The 16,902-nt window shown below is 56.0% G+C and overlaps 1 protein-coding gene and 1 long non-coding RNA gene across 6 annotated transcripts; one reads left to right on the forward strand and one right to left on the reverse strand.

The window, feature by feature from the left end:
* Positions 1–155: 155 nt before the first annotated feature.
* Positions 156–4,195, forward strand: LOC123642857. The gene is made up of 2 exons (XR_006736536.1): positions 156–242; positions 3,897–4,195. It is a non-coding gene; the product is annotated as an uncharacterized LOC123642857 (long non-coding RNA).
* Positions 199–5,596, reverse strand: RAD9A (RAD9 checkpoint clamp component A). Of its 5 annotated transcripts, XM_045558347.1 has the most exons (11): positions 5,414–5,592; positions 5,261–5,331; positions 4,686–4,814; positions 3,886–4,000; positions 3,703–3,802; positions 2,293–2,408; positions 2,090–2,199; positions 1,944–2,008; positions 1,711–1,848; positions 753–960; positions 199–675 (listed from the first exon to the last, which is right to left on the reverse strand). In XM_045558347.1, exons 1-11 carry the CDS (start codon positions 5,445–5,447, stop codon positions 580–582), a joined length of 1,182 nt encoding a protein of 393 aa, XP_045414303.1. In that variant the 5' UTR covers positions 5,448–5,592; the 3' UTR covers positions 199–579. The 5 variants fall into 5 exon arrangements, with proteins under 5 accessions (XP_045414303.1, XP_045414301.1, XP_045414302.1 ...); XM_045558345.1 differs by having other exon boundaries at positions 199–960; positions 5,414–5,594; XM_045558346.1 differs by having other exon boundaries at positions 1,944–2,199; positions 5,414–5,594.
* Between the last annotated feature and the right edge of the window lie 11,306 nt (positions 5,597–16,902).

Genomic DNA, 16,902 nt, shown 5'->3' on the forward strand with positions numbered 1-16,902 from the left:
TCTGTCTCCCTTGTTCCAAACACTGGGCCTGGCAGCCCTTCTGCACAGAGCCACAGGAGAGTGCGGGCTTGCTGGGCCTGAGGGGTTCTCAGAATTCCAAGCCAGGAACACAGTATTGGGAATGCAAGAAAAATAGTCTGTATCGTCCACAGGGGGTCCCAGGGGTATGCGCAGGACTTGAGGAAGAAACAGGCATGATTGGCAGAAGCGCATCAGCAGGAGCAGGTTCTTTTCTTATAAAGGTGAGTGTGAGGAAGACAGATTTCCAGCCCTGGCCTGGTGGTTGGAGTCTGGCCTAAGGCTCAGTGGTAAATAAGAGGTGAGGGACCTCCTGTCAGGTAGCAGCTCAAGGCCAGGTCTGGGAACAGACATGATTGGTTGGGGGTTGAGGGTGACAATAGGACCCAGGCCAGTCAGGGTGAGCCGGGCAGCTCCACGGCACATGGTGGCCAGCCAGGTAGGGCCTGCTGGAGGGAGCAGAACCGCCAGCTCGGCTCCAGCATGTCCACCTTTACGACCCTCCAGGGCTGGGGCTACGTCTAGCCCAAGGCCTCTGGACACAGACTTCAGGTTCTCAGTTCAGCCTTCACCCTCACTGTCTTCAGCCAGCACAGGGCTGGGGCCCTGGGGGGAGTGTACAGGGGCCAGGATGGAGCCAAAGAACAGCGAGCGGAACTGGAAAGAGAACACAGAGTTCCGGAGGCTGCTCCTTTCCTTGACTCCCATCCCCTGCGTCCACCTCCAGCCCCTACCTTCTTGGGTGGGGGAGTCCCAGGCACTGTACTGGGCTCAGCTTCGTCTTCCTCCTCTGAGTGGGGGTCAGGGCTATGGGAGTGCTGGCAGCCAGGTGAAAGGGAAACGGAGGGCAGCGCCCGTGAGCCCTCGCTGCTTATGGTGGTTTCCATGGCGATCATGTAAGAGTCAATGTCATCATTGGCAAAGTCGTCCGGGTGGGGTGTGCTGCAGGCAGCAACAGAGTACCAGTGAGGAAGAGGGAGAGGAGGAGGGGTAGAGGCAGGGCCCTACCTGGGAGGGCTCAGAGGGGGCCCTGGGGCCTCATGGCTGCTGGTGCTCCCGTGGTTTCATTACTTCCTGGTTTGGTTGGAGAGGGGAGGGTGCTGGGGTTAAGTGGTGGCTTCCTGGAGGGGCTGGGCCTGGAAGCCCTTTGATCAGAGTTCAGGTAGGGCCCAAGGGAGGCATCCTGTGGGCCAGTTTAGCTCAGCTGGGGGAAGAGAGCAGCCAGTCATGTGAGCTGGGCCACTTAGGGCCCAAGCCTGCACCTTCCCAGGAGACAAGAACTGGAGAGCGCTGGCGCCCAGGGACAAGCTGGGCAGGGGGCCAGACCAAACTTCCTCTGCTGAAACTACACTGGGCTCCTCCCCCCCAACCCACCTGCCCTTCCAGCCACCTGCTTCCCTCACTCCAGGCAGCTCCCTCCTCCCAGCAGCCCTTTCCCTCCGTGGCCTGGGAGGAGGCTCAGAGGGGAGGCCTCAGCCAGACAAGGAAGCCAGCAGGACGCTGGGGATGCTTCCCTAGTGGGAGGGGGTCTCAGCACAGCTGACCGTGAAGGCTGCGCCAGCAGGACTGGAAGCTGTGAGCGCTGTAGAGGTGAGGGCCCAAGAAGAGTGTGTTGGGGGAGCGGCAGAGGCTGGAGGCAGCAGGCTCAGGCTGGGGTGCACAGAGGAGGAGGAGGGGGGCAGGTGCCCTCACCTGTAATCCTGAAGTGGAGGCACTGGCCGATGGAGCTCCTGGGAGCCTAGGGCCTTGGAGTGTGGGTCAGTCTCTGAAAGTGTGGCTAAGACAAAGTGGCCATCCAGCAGAGAGTCCTTGATAGTGAAGATGGCTGGTCTGGGCAGTGGACAGGGGTCCCAAGCTAGGTCATTCCATTTAGCTCCTGGCATCCTAGGGCCCTCCCCCTCCCTTGTCCCAAGACTGGGAATTACCGGCCTGGAGCATCAAAATGAATGCTAAGATTCAAGTTTGCTGACTCTGCAAAGCTCAGGAGCCCCTGGGAGGGAAGAGGCAGGGTGGTGAGGCCCTGGGCTGGGGAGGGAGGACAGGGCAGTGAGTGCATGGCGGGGAACCTCACCCGGAATTCCTTGAGGCAGAAAGTGACAGCCACTCCTTCTTGGGCCTGCAACTGCTGGAAATCCTCCTCCCCAATGCTCATCTCAGTCATCATCGCTTTGACGGTGCTGTCTGTGGGGGCAGGAACAGGAGGAACCTAGGAACCTGGGCCCCACCCCTCCCATCCTCAGCTCTGCTCTGTCCCAGGCCACCCTGGCTCCTCACCTGCCGCCTCCTCCTCCTCCTGGTAGCTGCGCAGGATGACCCTGCGGCCACACCCAATGCCCAGTGTCACTTCAGCCAGTGCAGGAGGGAAGGGCAGAACAGCCTCCCCCAGGACCCTGTGAGGAGGGCAGAGCATTACATAGAATGCTTGGTCCTGCCCAGGGGCTCTGCTCCCAGAGGACCGGAGGCAGGGTGGTGACCAAGCACGTGCACAGGCCTAGCATGCCCTGGGAAGGCAAGGACAGAATGAGCAGGATGTGGTCCCTGCTCTGTCAGAAGTTCCCACGGTGTGAGAGAGAAGGGGACGACAAGAACAGAGCCCAGAGCGGGGAGAAGGGAGGACAGGCTGGCTGCACCTGGCCACGAAGAGGTGGGACACCACACTCATGCCATCCCTACAAACCCAGCCTTCAGAAAGAGCTCTTAAGTCTTTGTCTTCTAAGGATACACACTGCTATAAAGAGGAAGTACATCTGGAATTTGCCTCAAGTTAATTGGGGACAAGAGCTGGCATCTGCTTTTATACGTATTTGAAACTGTCCATAAGAAAAAGAAACAATTGCTCATTTAAAAGAAGAGAAAAAAATAGTGCAGACCAAGGTGACAGCCTCCCCTCTTTCACTGTTGAGCAGTGTTAGCTCAACAGAACCTGGGGAAACGGATGTCAGGACCCAAAGGGACCTTCAGTCACCATGAGAAATGAACGGGACCTCAGGCTACTTGAACGCAGTATCCAGCATGGGGCAGGGGGCGAGCCCACTCTTCTCTGAGCTGGTCCTCGCCAGGGGCCTTTGCTTCCACTGGAGTCACCATTTCCCTGGCCCCAGATAGCCCTTGTGCTCTGACCGCCCGGAGTCCACGCCCATGGCTGAGTGTTCAGGTCGCCCTCCTGGTGCACGACACTCCCACCCAGCCTCCCACCTTGGCCTGGGGACTCCTCAAAGCTAGATCCCAGGCAGTTAGGAAGAGAGGCTGCCCTTGGATGGGGAACACCTCTAGAAGGATGACCACTCTGGATTTTGAACCTTTGAGCCACAAGGTTAAGGGCAGACCTTCAAGGTTACTCAGGCCACACAAGAAATCTGAAGGCAGGTCAGGGATGTGCTCTCTAGAAGAGGAATTAAAATGGGTACGATTGGCCAGGAAGCCAACCAGACTTTGGGATGGAGATTATAGGGTCGTAAAGACAATAAGGAGAATGGAACAAGAGGGCACCTGCACCTCATCCATGCCAGCCTCTGCCACTAAAGAGCCAAACAAAGACCTAAGCACACACTGGGATGCATATCTTTGAGGTTCACAGAAACTCCGTAGGTAAAATGGGGGAGGTGCCTTCTTAAATTGGCCCTTGAGGCCCCAAATAAGGAAGAAAGAGACCTAGGGATGAGCTTGTCGCTGGGGTGTGCTCACCGTGCTGGGGCGCGAAGCATGTGGGGGCACGAGGCTGGGTCAAAGACGGCCTGTAGGGACTCGCAGTCCTGGAAGGACAGGTTGTGAGTCTTCCTCACCCCTGGATAGGCAGACAGGGTCTCAGTGGGCCTCAATGATCTGCCCCCACTTAGGGACCCTCTGGCTGACGAGGTGCCCACTCACCATACTTGCAGTGCAGCTGGACCACCAGGCGGCTGCTCCTGCCATTCAAGGAAATGCAGCATTTTTCCACAGTCTTCTCCAGCATTGCCAGCGAGCGGAAGACGGACAGGAAGGACTGAGTGGGGGAAGACATATCAGCCCAGCACTGCGCCTCCACCAACCAGCTCTCACATTCCATGCAGGCCCCAGCCCATCATGTAACACTGAGAAAGGGGCTCCCATGACATACGGGACATGTGCATACTTCCCGGCCTTGTTCATGCTGTTCCCTCTGCCTGAAATGCCTTAAAAGACTGCTTACCTTTTTTGACAACCTGAATATCCCCACCCTCTCAGGTCCCCTCTTTGGATGTCTTCACTATTCCCCTCAGTGCATTTTACTTTTTTTGAGACAAGGTCTCGCTCTGTTGCCCGGGCTAGAGTACAGTGGTGTCATCATAGTTCACTGCAACCTCAAAGTCCTGGGCCCAAGCTATCTTCCTGCCTCAGCCTCCCAAGGAGCTGGAACTGGAGATGCATGCACCATGCCTGGCTAATTTTTTGCTTTTTGTAGAGACAGGGTCTTGCTATGTTGCTCAGGCTGGTCGTGAACTCCTGGACTCAATCAATCCTTCTCCCTCCCAAAGTGCTGGGATTACAGGTGTGAACCACTGTGCCCAGTCCCTCACTGCATTTTGCAGGGACTGCTCCTGCATATGTCTCTCTCCCCCATTAGTATCTGCTGAGTGCCCCAGAGCAGAGGCACAGCTGGTGGAGATTCCTGGGTTGGGGCAGTGCCACTGCTGAGGGAAGGGTCTCACCTTCATCAGGATCTTACAGCGCAGCGGGTCCTGACCAGGGGTGGTGGCCTGGTACTGCTGGAAGAAGAGTGGGGCAAAGACGAAGCAGGCATAGGCAGAGCGGGAGGAGTTCACAGTCCGGAGGGAGAGCTGGGCCACGAAAAGCAGAAAAGCAGGGAGAGGGATGTGGTCTGCGGGCAGTGACAGGCCCAGCCCTGCAGCCTACATTTGCTCGCACACTTGCCCTAACGTTCTCCCCCTCTACCAACACCTGTTGAAACCCTTCTCCTTGCAGTCAGCTAGTATCTTCTCATGAATTCTGTAGAGTCAGCCTCAGCACTGCTCCCACGGTCAAGGGTCTGCACATCCTGCCCTTCCCCCTAGTTATCTCTAAGTCCATGCCACCCCCGCTGCCTTCAATTCACACACTGGCCTGGGAAGATCACAGGGCCCAAGCTGATGCCCCACAACTGGAGAGGAAACTGAAACTCAGCAGACAACTCTGCCCACAGTGACACTGCCTGCTGGAAGCGAGACTTGAGTCCCGGCTCCCGGCTCCCGGTTGGCATCCCACCCCTCATACCCCAGCCCCTCACCCCGTCTTCCAAGGGTTCCAGGTAGAGCTCGTCCCCGATACGGGACAGGGAGTGGACGGCCTTGCCGAGCACTGCGGGGAGAGCAGAAAAGGGGTCAGGCTGGCGACTCGGGCCGGCTCACGTGTCCCCGCCGCCAGGCCGTCCCAAACTCACCCTTCACGTTGCCGCCCATGACCAGGCACTTCATGCTGGCCCAGCTCCCAACCCGGGCCTAGCCTGCGACCCGGCCGAGGCAGGTGGCTGGCCCACGACAAGTAGCCCCACCGGGTCTCCGCGGTCGCAGGAACCCGCGTTCCCTTCGCGCGCACGGCCCCTGGCCGCCCCGCCCCCGCCTGTCTATTGGTCCACACACCGGCGCCTCAGTCACGTGAGAGAACCGCTCACAGGCCCTGCTGTCACGTGACGGAGTCCGTTTCCGGGGGTGCGCCCCTTGTCACGTGGCTCGGGCGCCCTTGCAGTCTGCTTCTGGCTTTCCAGGGCTGCCCCTGCCCCTTCCGCGCTCCTGGGCTGCTGGCCGCGCGGCGCGGCGCGAAGGGCAGAGAGGACGCAGCTCCAGGGCTCGAGGTGCCTGGTGCCGTGGACCGAGCACCGGGCTCGGGGTCGGAGAAGCAGGGGCAAGCCCTCCTGGTCACTAACGCAGTACACGTTTCCTGGACGTCTGTACGGGGATACGGGGCTGAAGCAAGACCGTCCGCGCCCAGTTTGGGCTGGGGACTCGGACGCGAGCAGCAGTCACGAGCTGTAAAAAGAGGTCAAAGCAACTTGCTCCAGGAGCCAAGGGTGGAAGGTGGCTGTTCGTTCTGTCTTTGAGGATCCTTTATTGGCTCTCTTCATTGATACTTGAAGGAAGACCGAAAGATTCTTCGGGCAGAAAGGGGTAGAAGGCAGAGGGAAGACCAAGAGTAAAGGCTCAGCGGTGGGTGGGCTCTGCGCCCCTGGGGAGGGGACGGGAGGGGGGCTGCCAGATGATGAGGGGCACTACTGGGAAGCGCTGGAAACGTTTTAGGAGGGTAGCTTAAGGGTAGATCGCAGTTGTGTGCATTTTTATAAGACCCCAGACTGTGTGAAAGAAAGGGGTTCCTCAGCTGGATCTTCCCCTCGCCCTGGGCCTCAAGTCCCACGTGTGAAAGTGGAAGGACTCGCTGACCCCTCGTTCCTCACAGTTCCAAGGCTCTGTCGTTCTTTGAAGGACCCTGGGCATCCCTTCGTTCCTGTAGGGCTGGTCCTTGTGTTACCCCTCTGGTCCTCTCAGTAGTGCAGAGAACAGATTTGTCCCTGAACCCCTTACCCTCCAGCCTCATTTTAAAAAATTATGTACAATTATGACGCATCAATATTGATGGGGCACGTGATAGTTTTGATGCATGCATACACTTTCTCTCTCTTATTCCCCTCAGCTCCTCTCTGTCACCAGCCTTTGCCTCTTCCCTATACCGCTGGGCAAGGTGGTTGTTCTTCCCTTTCCCCTTCAGGGGGATCAGTGTGAATGGGACCACCTCTACCTAGGCAGTGAGCTCAGCAAGCTGGGACTCATCCTGGACCCCAGCCCTGATACATTCCTTCCTTCGACAGATCCTGACTGCTCTGCCTCCCAGAGCAGACGCTACTTCACCCTCACCTCCGGTCTCCATGGCCACCATCTGGCTTGGGCCAAAATCCTCTCACCTGGATGACTGTAACAGCTCTCAGTGGTCTCCTGCCTCCACCCTGTCCCCTCCCGTCTACTCTCCAAACAGCAGCAAAATTACTAAAATGGCAATTGTGTCTTGCCTTCCCCTTGTTTACATGCTCCAGTGGTTGCCATGAAATCCAAACTCTACCTGAACCTGTAGGAGCCCACTCCACCCATCTCCCCCTCTGATCACCTGTTGTACCTGCCACTTCCTCTCCCATCTGGGGATCTTTGCACTTGTTCTCACCACTTGGTATGGTCTTCCCACTTCTTACATGGTGGCTCTTCTCTTCCTCAGGGCTCAGCTGCAGTTGCCTCTCCTCAGCTAGGCCTTCTCTGCCCCCATCCCACCCCCACCCTGTGCTCTCTGGCTGGGCCCTTGCCCTGTTCTAGCAGCAGCACTTACCACAACTCCGCATTATCTCATGGATGTGTTTTTGATCTGCCCCCATGGAAATCAGCAAAGCCTTCCCAGCTTCTCCACCTCTGCGCCACAGGCATTACCCGAGTAGCCCAGCTGGAACAGGAGACAGAAGCAGAGCTCCCGGGAAGGCTGCGAAGATTCACATATTTCTGCCCATGACCCCTACGGGGCTATAGGGTCCTATGGCCTTGAGGTCCTTGGAGCAAGGCCCTAGGCAGGGGGGAAGGGAGATGGAATCTCCTTGGGCCACTTCATGAGTCTTTCTTCAGTCACCCTCCTGTCCCCTTGCCAAAAGTCAGAAATCATCTGAACCTTCTGAAGGGCTTAGAAACCAGAAAATGGCCTAGAGCTGGGAGTCAGGAGACCTGAGTTTCATGTCTGAGACTCAACACTGACTTGCTGTGTGATGTTGTACAAGTCCCTCCCTGTCTTCTGCTGTTTCTTCATCTGTACAATGTGATGGAGGGGGGAATGGGGGCAGCACACTGAGGTCCCTTCCAACCATGACATGCTGGGATCCTGCAGGGGCCCTGCAGCTTCCCTGTCCCCTTCATCTGCCTGCAGCCGGGGAGAGCAGCTGTAATCAATCGGCTGTCCTGCTTGTCCTTTCCCTGTCCTCTGTGCTGTGGGGCTGGAGAGAGATTTCCAATCTGAGGCCAAGAAGCTTCCCCAGGCTGGCGGCTGGCACATCACTCTAGTGCACTTCTGGTCCAGAGGGGAGCTCGGCACTGTCAGGGACACTTTGTGTTGGGTGAGGGATGGGTATAGGGACCCAAAGAGAATTTGGAGACCTAGGTGTAGCTCCAGCCCGACTCATAAATGGCCTCAAGCAAGTCAAGGCTCCTCTCTGGGCCTGTTTCTTCCTCAATAAAATGAAGGTGTTGGGTGAGATGCTATCTCAGGATTCTTTCAAACCCCGAATGTTTACAGTCTCTGCCATACCCCACAGTAGAGGTGGCCTTCTGTGAGCGGGTAGGCATGCAAGTATGTGTTAATGTGTGTATGTGGGGAAGGCGTAGCAGATAGGGAGTAGAAGAAGGGAAATTCTGTTGGGAAATTTCTTCTCTTCAACTACCACTTCTCACCCAGCTGGTTAGGTCTGAAGTTGCACGAAGTCCAAAGCTTGAGACCTTGGTGCTCAGTAATTCATTCATTCAAAGTATTTTGGGTGAACTTTTCCACAGGACAAAAATCCCTGCTCTCATGGGGCTTCTTCCCTGGTGTAGAGAAACAGATGACAAAATAAACAAGTCAGTCACATCGTATGCTAGAAGGTGGTGGCTGTTGCAGAGAAAAAGCAAGGCCTGGGGGTTGGGGGAGCATGGGCAATATATATAACCTGAACGTTTGTACCCCCATAATAAGCTGAAATAAAAAAAAAGAAAAAAGAAAAAGCAAGGCATGAGGGGGAGAGGAGTGTCGGGAGAGAAGAACTTCAGTGCTGAATAGCCTGGCCAGGCTGGCTTCATGGGAACTGGCTATTTGAGCAAAGACCTGAAGGAGGTGAGGCAGTGAGCCCTGCAGACATCTGGGGACAAGCACTCCAAGTAGAGGGAATGGCCAATGCCAAAGCTCTGAGCAGAAGTTTGAGCAAAGTCAAGGTTCCTGAGCTGGGGAGGGCTACAATCTAGTGGGGGGAAACTGACATCAGTCAAAGAATCACCAAAGTAAATGTGAAATTACACCTTTGAAAAGAGACAGGAATGATGATGACATGGGCAATGAGAGCATGTCACTGGACACACCTGGTCTGGGGTATCAGGGAGGGCTTCCTGGAAGAAGGAACAGTCTGAGAGAGGTGAGGCATGGGGAACAAGTTGACCAAAAAAGCACAGTTGCTGAGAAGTCATTGGTGAGGATGATTTGCCAGGCACTGCTCTGTCCTACCACAGGATGTCCCCTGCTGCCCACCTTATAGACGCAAGAGCAAAGGCAGGATGACTCGTAGTTGGCATTTTGCCAGACTGGGATAACCAATAGGCAGAGGGGCAGAGGAGTTTAGGGCTTGGGGATTCACTCTGGTCCATCTGGCTCTAGTCTGTGCATGGGCAGAAAGTGGTACTGGATGGTCACTCTGGGCTAACCAAGCGGGCACAGCACCTCTTGAGTTGCTGGGGTGCTAAGCTGGTGGAGCACCACTTGGCCCGCTCATGATGAGTTTGTGGCATGCCAGGTGTTGCCAGCCGCCTGCCAAACTCTGCCCATGCCTTTCTCATTCCCTGGCATTTCTCCCAGCAATGAGAACAATGTTTGGCATGTAGTAGTGGTTTAATAAGTCTGTGTTGAATGACTGAAGAGTAGAGGATTCAGAGAGATCACAAGATTTGTACCCAGGATTGTCTGCTGACGTTGAGGATGTGGTTCTAGGTGCCAGACTGCCTACATCTGAATCCTGGCTCTATCACTTAACAAGTTGTGTGAAAATGGACAAGTTGCCTATGTTCTCCAAGCCTCAGTTCTCTAATCTGTAAATTGGGGGTAACAACAGTCTCTACCTCACAGGGCTGTTGTGGGATGGATTTAGTTAATGTTTATAAAGCTCTTAGAATCTGCTGTTAGTACTGCTATTCTTATGGTTGCTGTGTTCTACCACCTCCCTCTCTGGTGTGTATCCTTACAGTATCATAGGGCCAGAACTGAAGACAAGTTATCGCCCTAGATGAAGCCAGGGTGAATCCACACTAGGAACCCAGAAGGCAAGTCTCCTCAAAGAAGTATCACAGGGAATAGGTCTGGAGTCCAGACATTAGGAAATTTTCTGAGGCCTCTGGGGTAAGGGCAGAAGAGTCAAACCAGGGGAAGAGGCTCAGGAGGAAGGCTGTTGCTGCTTCCAGCTGTGCCACGTGCTGGCCCCACGATTCTGGGCCCTCAGCGTCCTCTGCCTCCCAAGAAGAATGTGGGCCCTTGCCTCCCTTGCAAGCTGCTGGACGCTGGCACAAGATAATGGATGTGCCCACACTGCCAGGCACTGTGCACAAACCAGGGATCAGGTTTTTCACATCTGCAGGCCTGGAAGTGGAGGGGAGATGTGATGGGAATTTTTAAACCCACAATGGGGATGGGAAGGGGGAAGCTCAGGCTTGTTCACCAAAACCTGGCCTTCTGGAGTTACAGGGCCGCCTTGGCGCACAAGCGAGGTAAGTTTAAGACAAATCAAAGGCAGTGTGCTTCACCCAGCAGGGGAGGATGCCGATAGAACTCATTACCCCAAGATGTGGTCTTTGCTGGAAATATAAATAGCTTCACAAAAGGTTTAGATAAATCCATGGATGACAGCTCCATTCATGGGTTAGAAGGGGAAGGAGGCTGTTTGAGGCCTGTTGTCCCGCCCCCCGCACCAGGAACTCATCAGGGATGTTACCTGGCCTCCCTGAACGACGCTTTTGCACTCCTGTTGGAGGCAGGCTGCAGGCTGCGTGGATCCAGGAGGCAATGCTGTGTCCCTGTAAGCTGGAGCCTGGCCTGAATCCTGGGCCCTTTGCTCACCCTCCCCTATACTCCCCATTCACTGTCTGGGGGAGAGAGGGCACCACCAGCTTTGGGGAAAGCATCCTGGCTGGGCTGTCCCCTGAGGGACCAGCAGAGGGAGACAGACACCGCATCCTGTCTCAGTTCCCAGACCAGATGCCAGGCTGATCGGCCTTGGGCAGGGTCAGGCAAGCCTCTGTGGGTGCCGGCTTCGTGCCCACGTTGTGTAGGCGCCCATGCGGGGAAGGGGCGGGGAAGACAGTCTCCTTGGCGGAGATGGGCTTACTACGGGGGAGATGGGTTTGGGGAGGAGATTTCAGGGAACTAACTAGGTGCAGGGTGGGGAGAGGGCTACTCATTAAGAGCAGGGTGGCTCTGGAGCCAGGCTGCCTGCCTAGGTGACGCTGGGCAAGTTATGTAACTCTGTGCCTCCGTTTCCCCATGGTACAATGACAAGTTCAACAGCACCCTGCTTTCAGGACCATGGGAGACTGTGTGTTGTATTTAAGTGTTTCATTGCAGTGCCAGGCAATTAGTAAGTGCTCAGTAAACAGTAGCTATATCGTACATGGGCAGGGAGACCAGCAGTCTCTTCAGTCTCCTTGGAGCACACGGAGCCCTTTTGCTGCCTCGTCTCACCGCAGCCTCGTCTCACCGCAGCCTCACCACCGTGCTGGAGGCCTGGCGAGGCTGAGAGGCCATCTTGTGAGTGCTAGGGCTGGGCTTTCTGATGCTAGAGAATCCAGGGATCGTTCCGGGTTCCCTGCGGAGCTGGAGGCTGGAGGCAACCTGCCTCAGTGCCCTGGTTTGTGCTGAGCCTCCTGGCAGGCTGACCACATGTCTGGTGGGTATTGAAGTCACCACAAGCCCCTGGCGGGCAAGCTGTGTGTCTCTATAGGTCCACACTGTTCAGCAAGGCATATATAGTATATATAGTAGGGGCTTCGGGAGGTGACTGGACCCCACAGGTCTGAATGCCAGCTCCTCCCCAGCCCCTGTACTGGTTCCAGGCCAGGTGTGGCCCTCTTTTTTGCCACTTGAATTCTCCCTGCCCCCTCTGTGACATTTTTCCTAACATCTCCTCCCTCCTCTGACCTCTTTCTTCTCTGCACTATAGCTCTTTGTACACCTTAAGTTCCTGTTTCATTTGACACATTTTGCAAGGGTCAAAGGCTGAAACTGAAAGTAAGGACTACAGGGTAGACCTCAGAAAGATGCCTGTGGGTGCTGGGGAGTGGGTGAGCTCTTCATAGACCCAGGCCACCCATGTCTTCTGGACACCCTGAAGGCCTAGAATGGGGCTGGCACACGTTCGGTTGGCTCCCTTCCTCCCTTCTGAGCCAGTTGTACCCTGAGATTCCACCCTTCTTGCCTCCAGCCCTTCTTCAGTGCTACAAGAATGCTGTCTGGGATACAAGGTCAAATCCTCAGGAGTTGTTTATTGTGAGGGGAGAGAGGAGACATACCCTGAGACTGCGCTTATAACACAAGGTAGAGAGTGGCAGGGCCCCAGAGTCACATGGCTGTGCCCTGTGGTGGGGAGGCAGATAGGGGCAGTGGACACAGGCTGAGGAAGAAGCAAGGATGAAATAATGGAGAAGGCTTAGATGTGCAGCCATGGGGGCTTGCCAGGGACAGGTGCATTCTAGCAGAGGGGCCATCATTAGCAAAGACAAAGGGCTAGGCTGGCACAAGGGGCAGCCAGCAAGAGCATTGAGCACTGCTGATTGCTTCTAAGTACTGGTGATTTGACCTATATCCACTCAGTTGTCCTTTATTCTGAGGAAGGTACTAGTATCATCATCCCTGTTTTACAGAGGAGAAAACCAAGGTGTAGAGCGGTTAAGTGACTTGGCCAAGGTCACACAGCTGATAGAGGTGGAGCAGGCACTCTTCCAACAGTGCTGGGATGGCAGGCCCATGAGGTGGGACTCTGTCACTGCATCATGGGGGGATAGCCCCTGGGGAGATGGGGTCCATCCTCTGACCTGGGGGCGGGGGCAGGAGAACAGACAGTGTGGAGAAAGCCGTGAGAACCCTGAAGGAGGGAGGATGGGTGGGAGGGAGGGAGCAGGAGGAGCCGGCAGTGACTCAGCAGGGCAGGATAAGGATCTTCCAGCCCAGGGAGAGGTAACCCCACTCCTCTGCCAGGGGAGACGGAGTCACAGAGCCTGCGGCATGGGTTGGCCAGGGCAACGGAACATCCTGGGAGAACTGCCCGGGGAAAGCTCCTGGCAGGCAAGGGAGGAGTCGAGCACCTGGGGGTATCCCTTCCGCCCCTGCCCTCTTCACACACCCATGGCCCAGACATCCTGGCACACAGGGAGACAGAGCCCCAGCAGGGCAGGGGAGAGCTGGGCGGGCAGCAGGCCTGGGTCCTCTCAGCTTCTCTTTGGCTTCACAGGGAAGCAGGGGGTGGGGGGCGTGTTCTTTGGGAGGCCTGAGCTGGGTCAGGTGTGGATGGGGGACCTAGGGCAGGATGGGGCCATTGCTGAGGTGAGAGGAGGCCGTCCGCCCCAGGGTTTCCGCTGACATCACAGCCAGCTCAGGGTGAGGCAGGGCCCTCTGGGCTCCTGTCCACTGGAAAGAAACGGAAAGTGTGCATTCACACACCCACCCCCCCACACACCCAGACACACCCAGACACACCGCCCCCCACGCCTCCCCACCCCCGCCCCCCATGGCCCCCGCGGCCCCTCCACACATGCACTGGAGGGAGGGCGCGCACGTGGCATGGCGATGGCGAGGAGGCCGCTCCGCTCCAGGGATGTGAGTCCCACGGTACTGAGCTTCTTAGGCCTCACTTTGCCGGCCACTGAGCAGCAGCCCCAGGAAGCAAAGGGAAGTCCTTGCCCTGGTTCTGTTGGTGGGTGGTCCTCTAACTCACAGATTAATGCTCATTCCATGGTTCCAAACTACCTGCTAATGGAATCCAGAATTCTAGCTGAGCTCTCCAGTGCTCTTGGGATCTAGCCTCTCCCGCCCCAGGAGGGTGACATGGGGGACCTAGCTCAGTGGGACACTGTCAGTTCATGTCAGTGGTGGGTGGTGGGCAGGACAGCCTAGGTCTCCCTCTGCTCCACACCAGGGCTCTCCAGGTACTGGAGGACTCTCTTTACGTCCCAAGGAATATCTTAGTGTCCTGAAGAAACCAGTTGTGCCTGGGGCTAGATGGCTCAGCAAAGTCCTGCTGTTGCTGAAGTCTACCCTAAGTACCCAGACTCTTCTCTTTGCAAGACTCCCCCTCTGCTCCCCCTGCCTCCAGGCTGGCACCTGCATGGTATAATTAAAAGGGCACGTCACTGAGGTTAGACAGTACTATGTTCCTGTCCTGGTTCTACCGCTTGTGACCTGAGATAAGTGACTTCATCTTACCGAGCCTCAGTTTCCTTGTGTATAAATGGGGAAATGATAGCTCCTACCTCATGAGGTTATTGTAAAGAGGAAATGAAACAGTGCCCATGCCTGACGTGGGGAAGAGCTCAGTGCATTTAAACTATTGTCAGTATTTAAGCAAAGTAAACGTCAGTGAGAAACAGCAGCATGGCAGCAGGCTAGGGGGTCACCGTGGCAGGCATCTGCCTCTCCTGCCCACACCCAAGGCAGCCTCCACCCCACCACCCCATGGCCCCTTAAGGTTCCTCTCTGTTTCCCCAGCTTCTGGCATGGGTGGTACTCAGGGAATGTTTGGTGAACAAATGAATGAACTAGTATATGTCCCTAATTTCCAGCTGGGGGACCTCTGTGGGCTTCTCCAGTACCAGACGCCTGCTTACCTGTCAGGAGGGGACCAGACTAGAGGCTCCCCAGCTCAGGGATCCTGGGCTGGGGTCCCTGTGATGCTAATTCTCCAGCTGTGCAGGAGGTAGCATTGGTTGTTCATTTGGGCACCTGGAGAGCTTTCCCTGGGGATGTTAGTTTTGTGGGGAGGGAGGAGTGGGACATTCGCCAGTCCCTGAGCCAACACTGACTCACCCTCACCTCTTGGAGGGCAGCTCAGTTATCACCTGGTGCCAGCTCTGCCCCCCAGCCAGACACCTCTTGGGGCCTGACCTGCCATCCACCTGTAGACGGTAAGGCCTGGAGTCTGGAAAGCCAGAGAAGGTGGCAAACCAGTGTCCCCTCATCAGCTCACTGAATACTCCCAGCATCCTGTGGAGAAAAGGGCAGAGGCAGTCATACCCCATTCCACAGAGAGGTGACAGGCTTGTCCCAAGGCCACACTGGCCAATTGGAAGCAAGATATCCTGACTCCTAGCCTACTCCGTGCCTGCTGAAGGGAGCCCTGTGGGCTACACCCAGTGATACCTTGGTGTTGTGCTTGTGGTTGCCATTGTACTTCCTGCTCAGTCCACCCACATGTCTACTCTGAAGCCTCATCTCCTCTTGGATGCTCTCCTTGGCCCTAAATGCACCCACTACCACCTATAGGTGGTCTCAGATGGTTCAGTGAGTGAAATTCTTGAAGGCAGGAGTGGGTTTTCCTTGTCCTCTCTGTCCCTTACAGCAGTGGTCCCCAACATTTTTGGTGCCAGGGGCCAGTTTCATGGAAGACAGTTTTTCCATAGGGGTGGGGGGGTGGAGCTGTAGCTCAGGCAGTGATGCCAGCGATGGGGAGCAGCTGTGAGTGCAAATAATGCTTCTTTGCTGGCTCCCCTGCCCCCACTCACCTCCTGCTGTGTGCCTCCCCACTCCTAAATTTCATAGAAGACAATTTTTCCATGGTGGGAGTAAGGGGGTGGCAGGGCTCTGCTGCTTGGTCCCTGACAGGCCACAGACCGGTACAGCCCTGGGTTGGGGACCTCAGGTTTATAGGACCTAGCACCTAGTAGAGACTGAGAAAATGTCTGCCTATACAATGTACCATGGGACAGAGTCTCTTCCTAAGGATGTTCATCTGGAGCTAAGGGGACAGGTGTCTCCTCTAAACTCTGTGTTCTTACCAGCAAGCCCAGATTGTGTTTCTGAGAGCCACAGGGGAGCAGGAACCCTCTGAGGCCCCCAGATGGAAGTCAGAGGGCAGCCACCTGTCCTGCTCCATCCCACAGAAACCCTGGAGGGGCTGCTCCTTCGCTATCTGTCCTTTCTTCCCTCTTCCCCCAATTCCAGCACCCTACCCTCATCTGGGGTTTTGGCAGAATAAAGGCACAGTCATTATTCCAGCCCCCACCCCAACCCAACTGGCAGCTCCTAGCCTGCTGCCTTTGTCCAGACATGGCAGAGGGGCACTGGCAGCTTGGAAATGGAGTTGACTTTCCCTTTGGCAGTGTGGAAGACGGGGGAGAGCAGAGGTTTGGCCCCCACTAGGCGAGGGCAGGTATGCAAGTCCAGACAAGAGGCAGAGGGAGAACAGGACTTTCCCAGCTTTTGGGGTCACTACATTAAGAATCAAAGACAAACTGGGGATCTGGGGGACTGTGTGTAAAGCCAATTATCCCTACAGTTACCTGGCCTGGGTCCCTGTTTCAGAGCTGCAGCCCTCTGTTCCTGCAAACTAGTGCTTTCTAGATACCCCCCAGGTGAATGTTTGCTGGGGGTGGCATTGTCCACTCTCCCCTCTTCTGCTTCAATCTCTTCCTCACCCAGCTCCCCCTTCCTCCTCAGCTCCTGCCTCCTCCCCTCTTTCTCACTCCCACCCATGTGCCTCTTTGTGTCTCCTCTTTCCTTCCCTGGTCCCTTCTCTTTTCTCACTCCTCTCACAGCCCCCACCCTCCAGCTTCAGCTCCCCTCCCCTGTCTCCTGGCTCCTCCTCCTCTCCTCGCAAGGGGCTGCTTTCTCCCTGACTCAGCAAGGTGCTTTATAAGGTGCTGAGGGGCTCAGCCAAATCCAAACCACATTGTGCAGACTTTCCACAAGGAGAGAGGCTGCAGAGCAGAGGGAGAAGGGCCTGAGCTGCTTCTCTTCCTTTCTTGGCTCCCTCCTTCTGAAAGGGTAGCTGCTAGGGGTACCTCCTGGCCAGCCTCAGTGCCAGTCAGCCGTGGGCATCTGCCTTCTTGACCTTGGCATGGGCATCAAAAGATCATTGGGCTCACCCACCAAGAACATCACTGAAACTTCAGGGTCCTGGCTGGTGGGGGC

The sequence above is a fragment of the Lemur catta genome, chromosome 7 (genome assembly GCF_020740605.2).
Source record: "Lemur catta isolate mLemCat1 chromosome 7, mLemCat1.pri, whole genome shotgun sequence".
NCBI lineage: Eukaryota > Metazoa > Chordata > Mammalia > Primates > Lemuridae > Lemur > Lemur catta.

Bases quoted from the DNA above. Each gene is read 5' to 3' on its own strand.
- RAD9A (XM_045558344.1), bottom strand. From the start codon at position 5,447: ATGAAGTGCCTGGTCATGGGCGGCAACGTGAAGG. The intron at 4,001-4,685 runs GTGAGACCCTTC...TCCCCCACTCAG, and splicing joins GCTGTAAGATCCTGATGAAG to TCCTTCCTGTCCGTCTTCCG. The intron at 2,200-2,292 runs GTGAGGAGCCAG...CTGCCCCCACAG, and splicing joins GGAGGAGGAGGAGGCGGCAG to ACAGCACCGTCAAAGCGATG.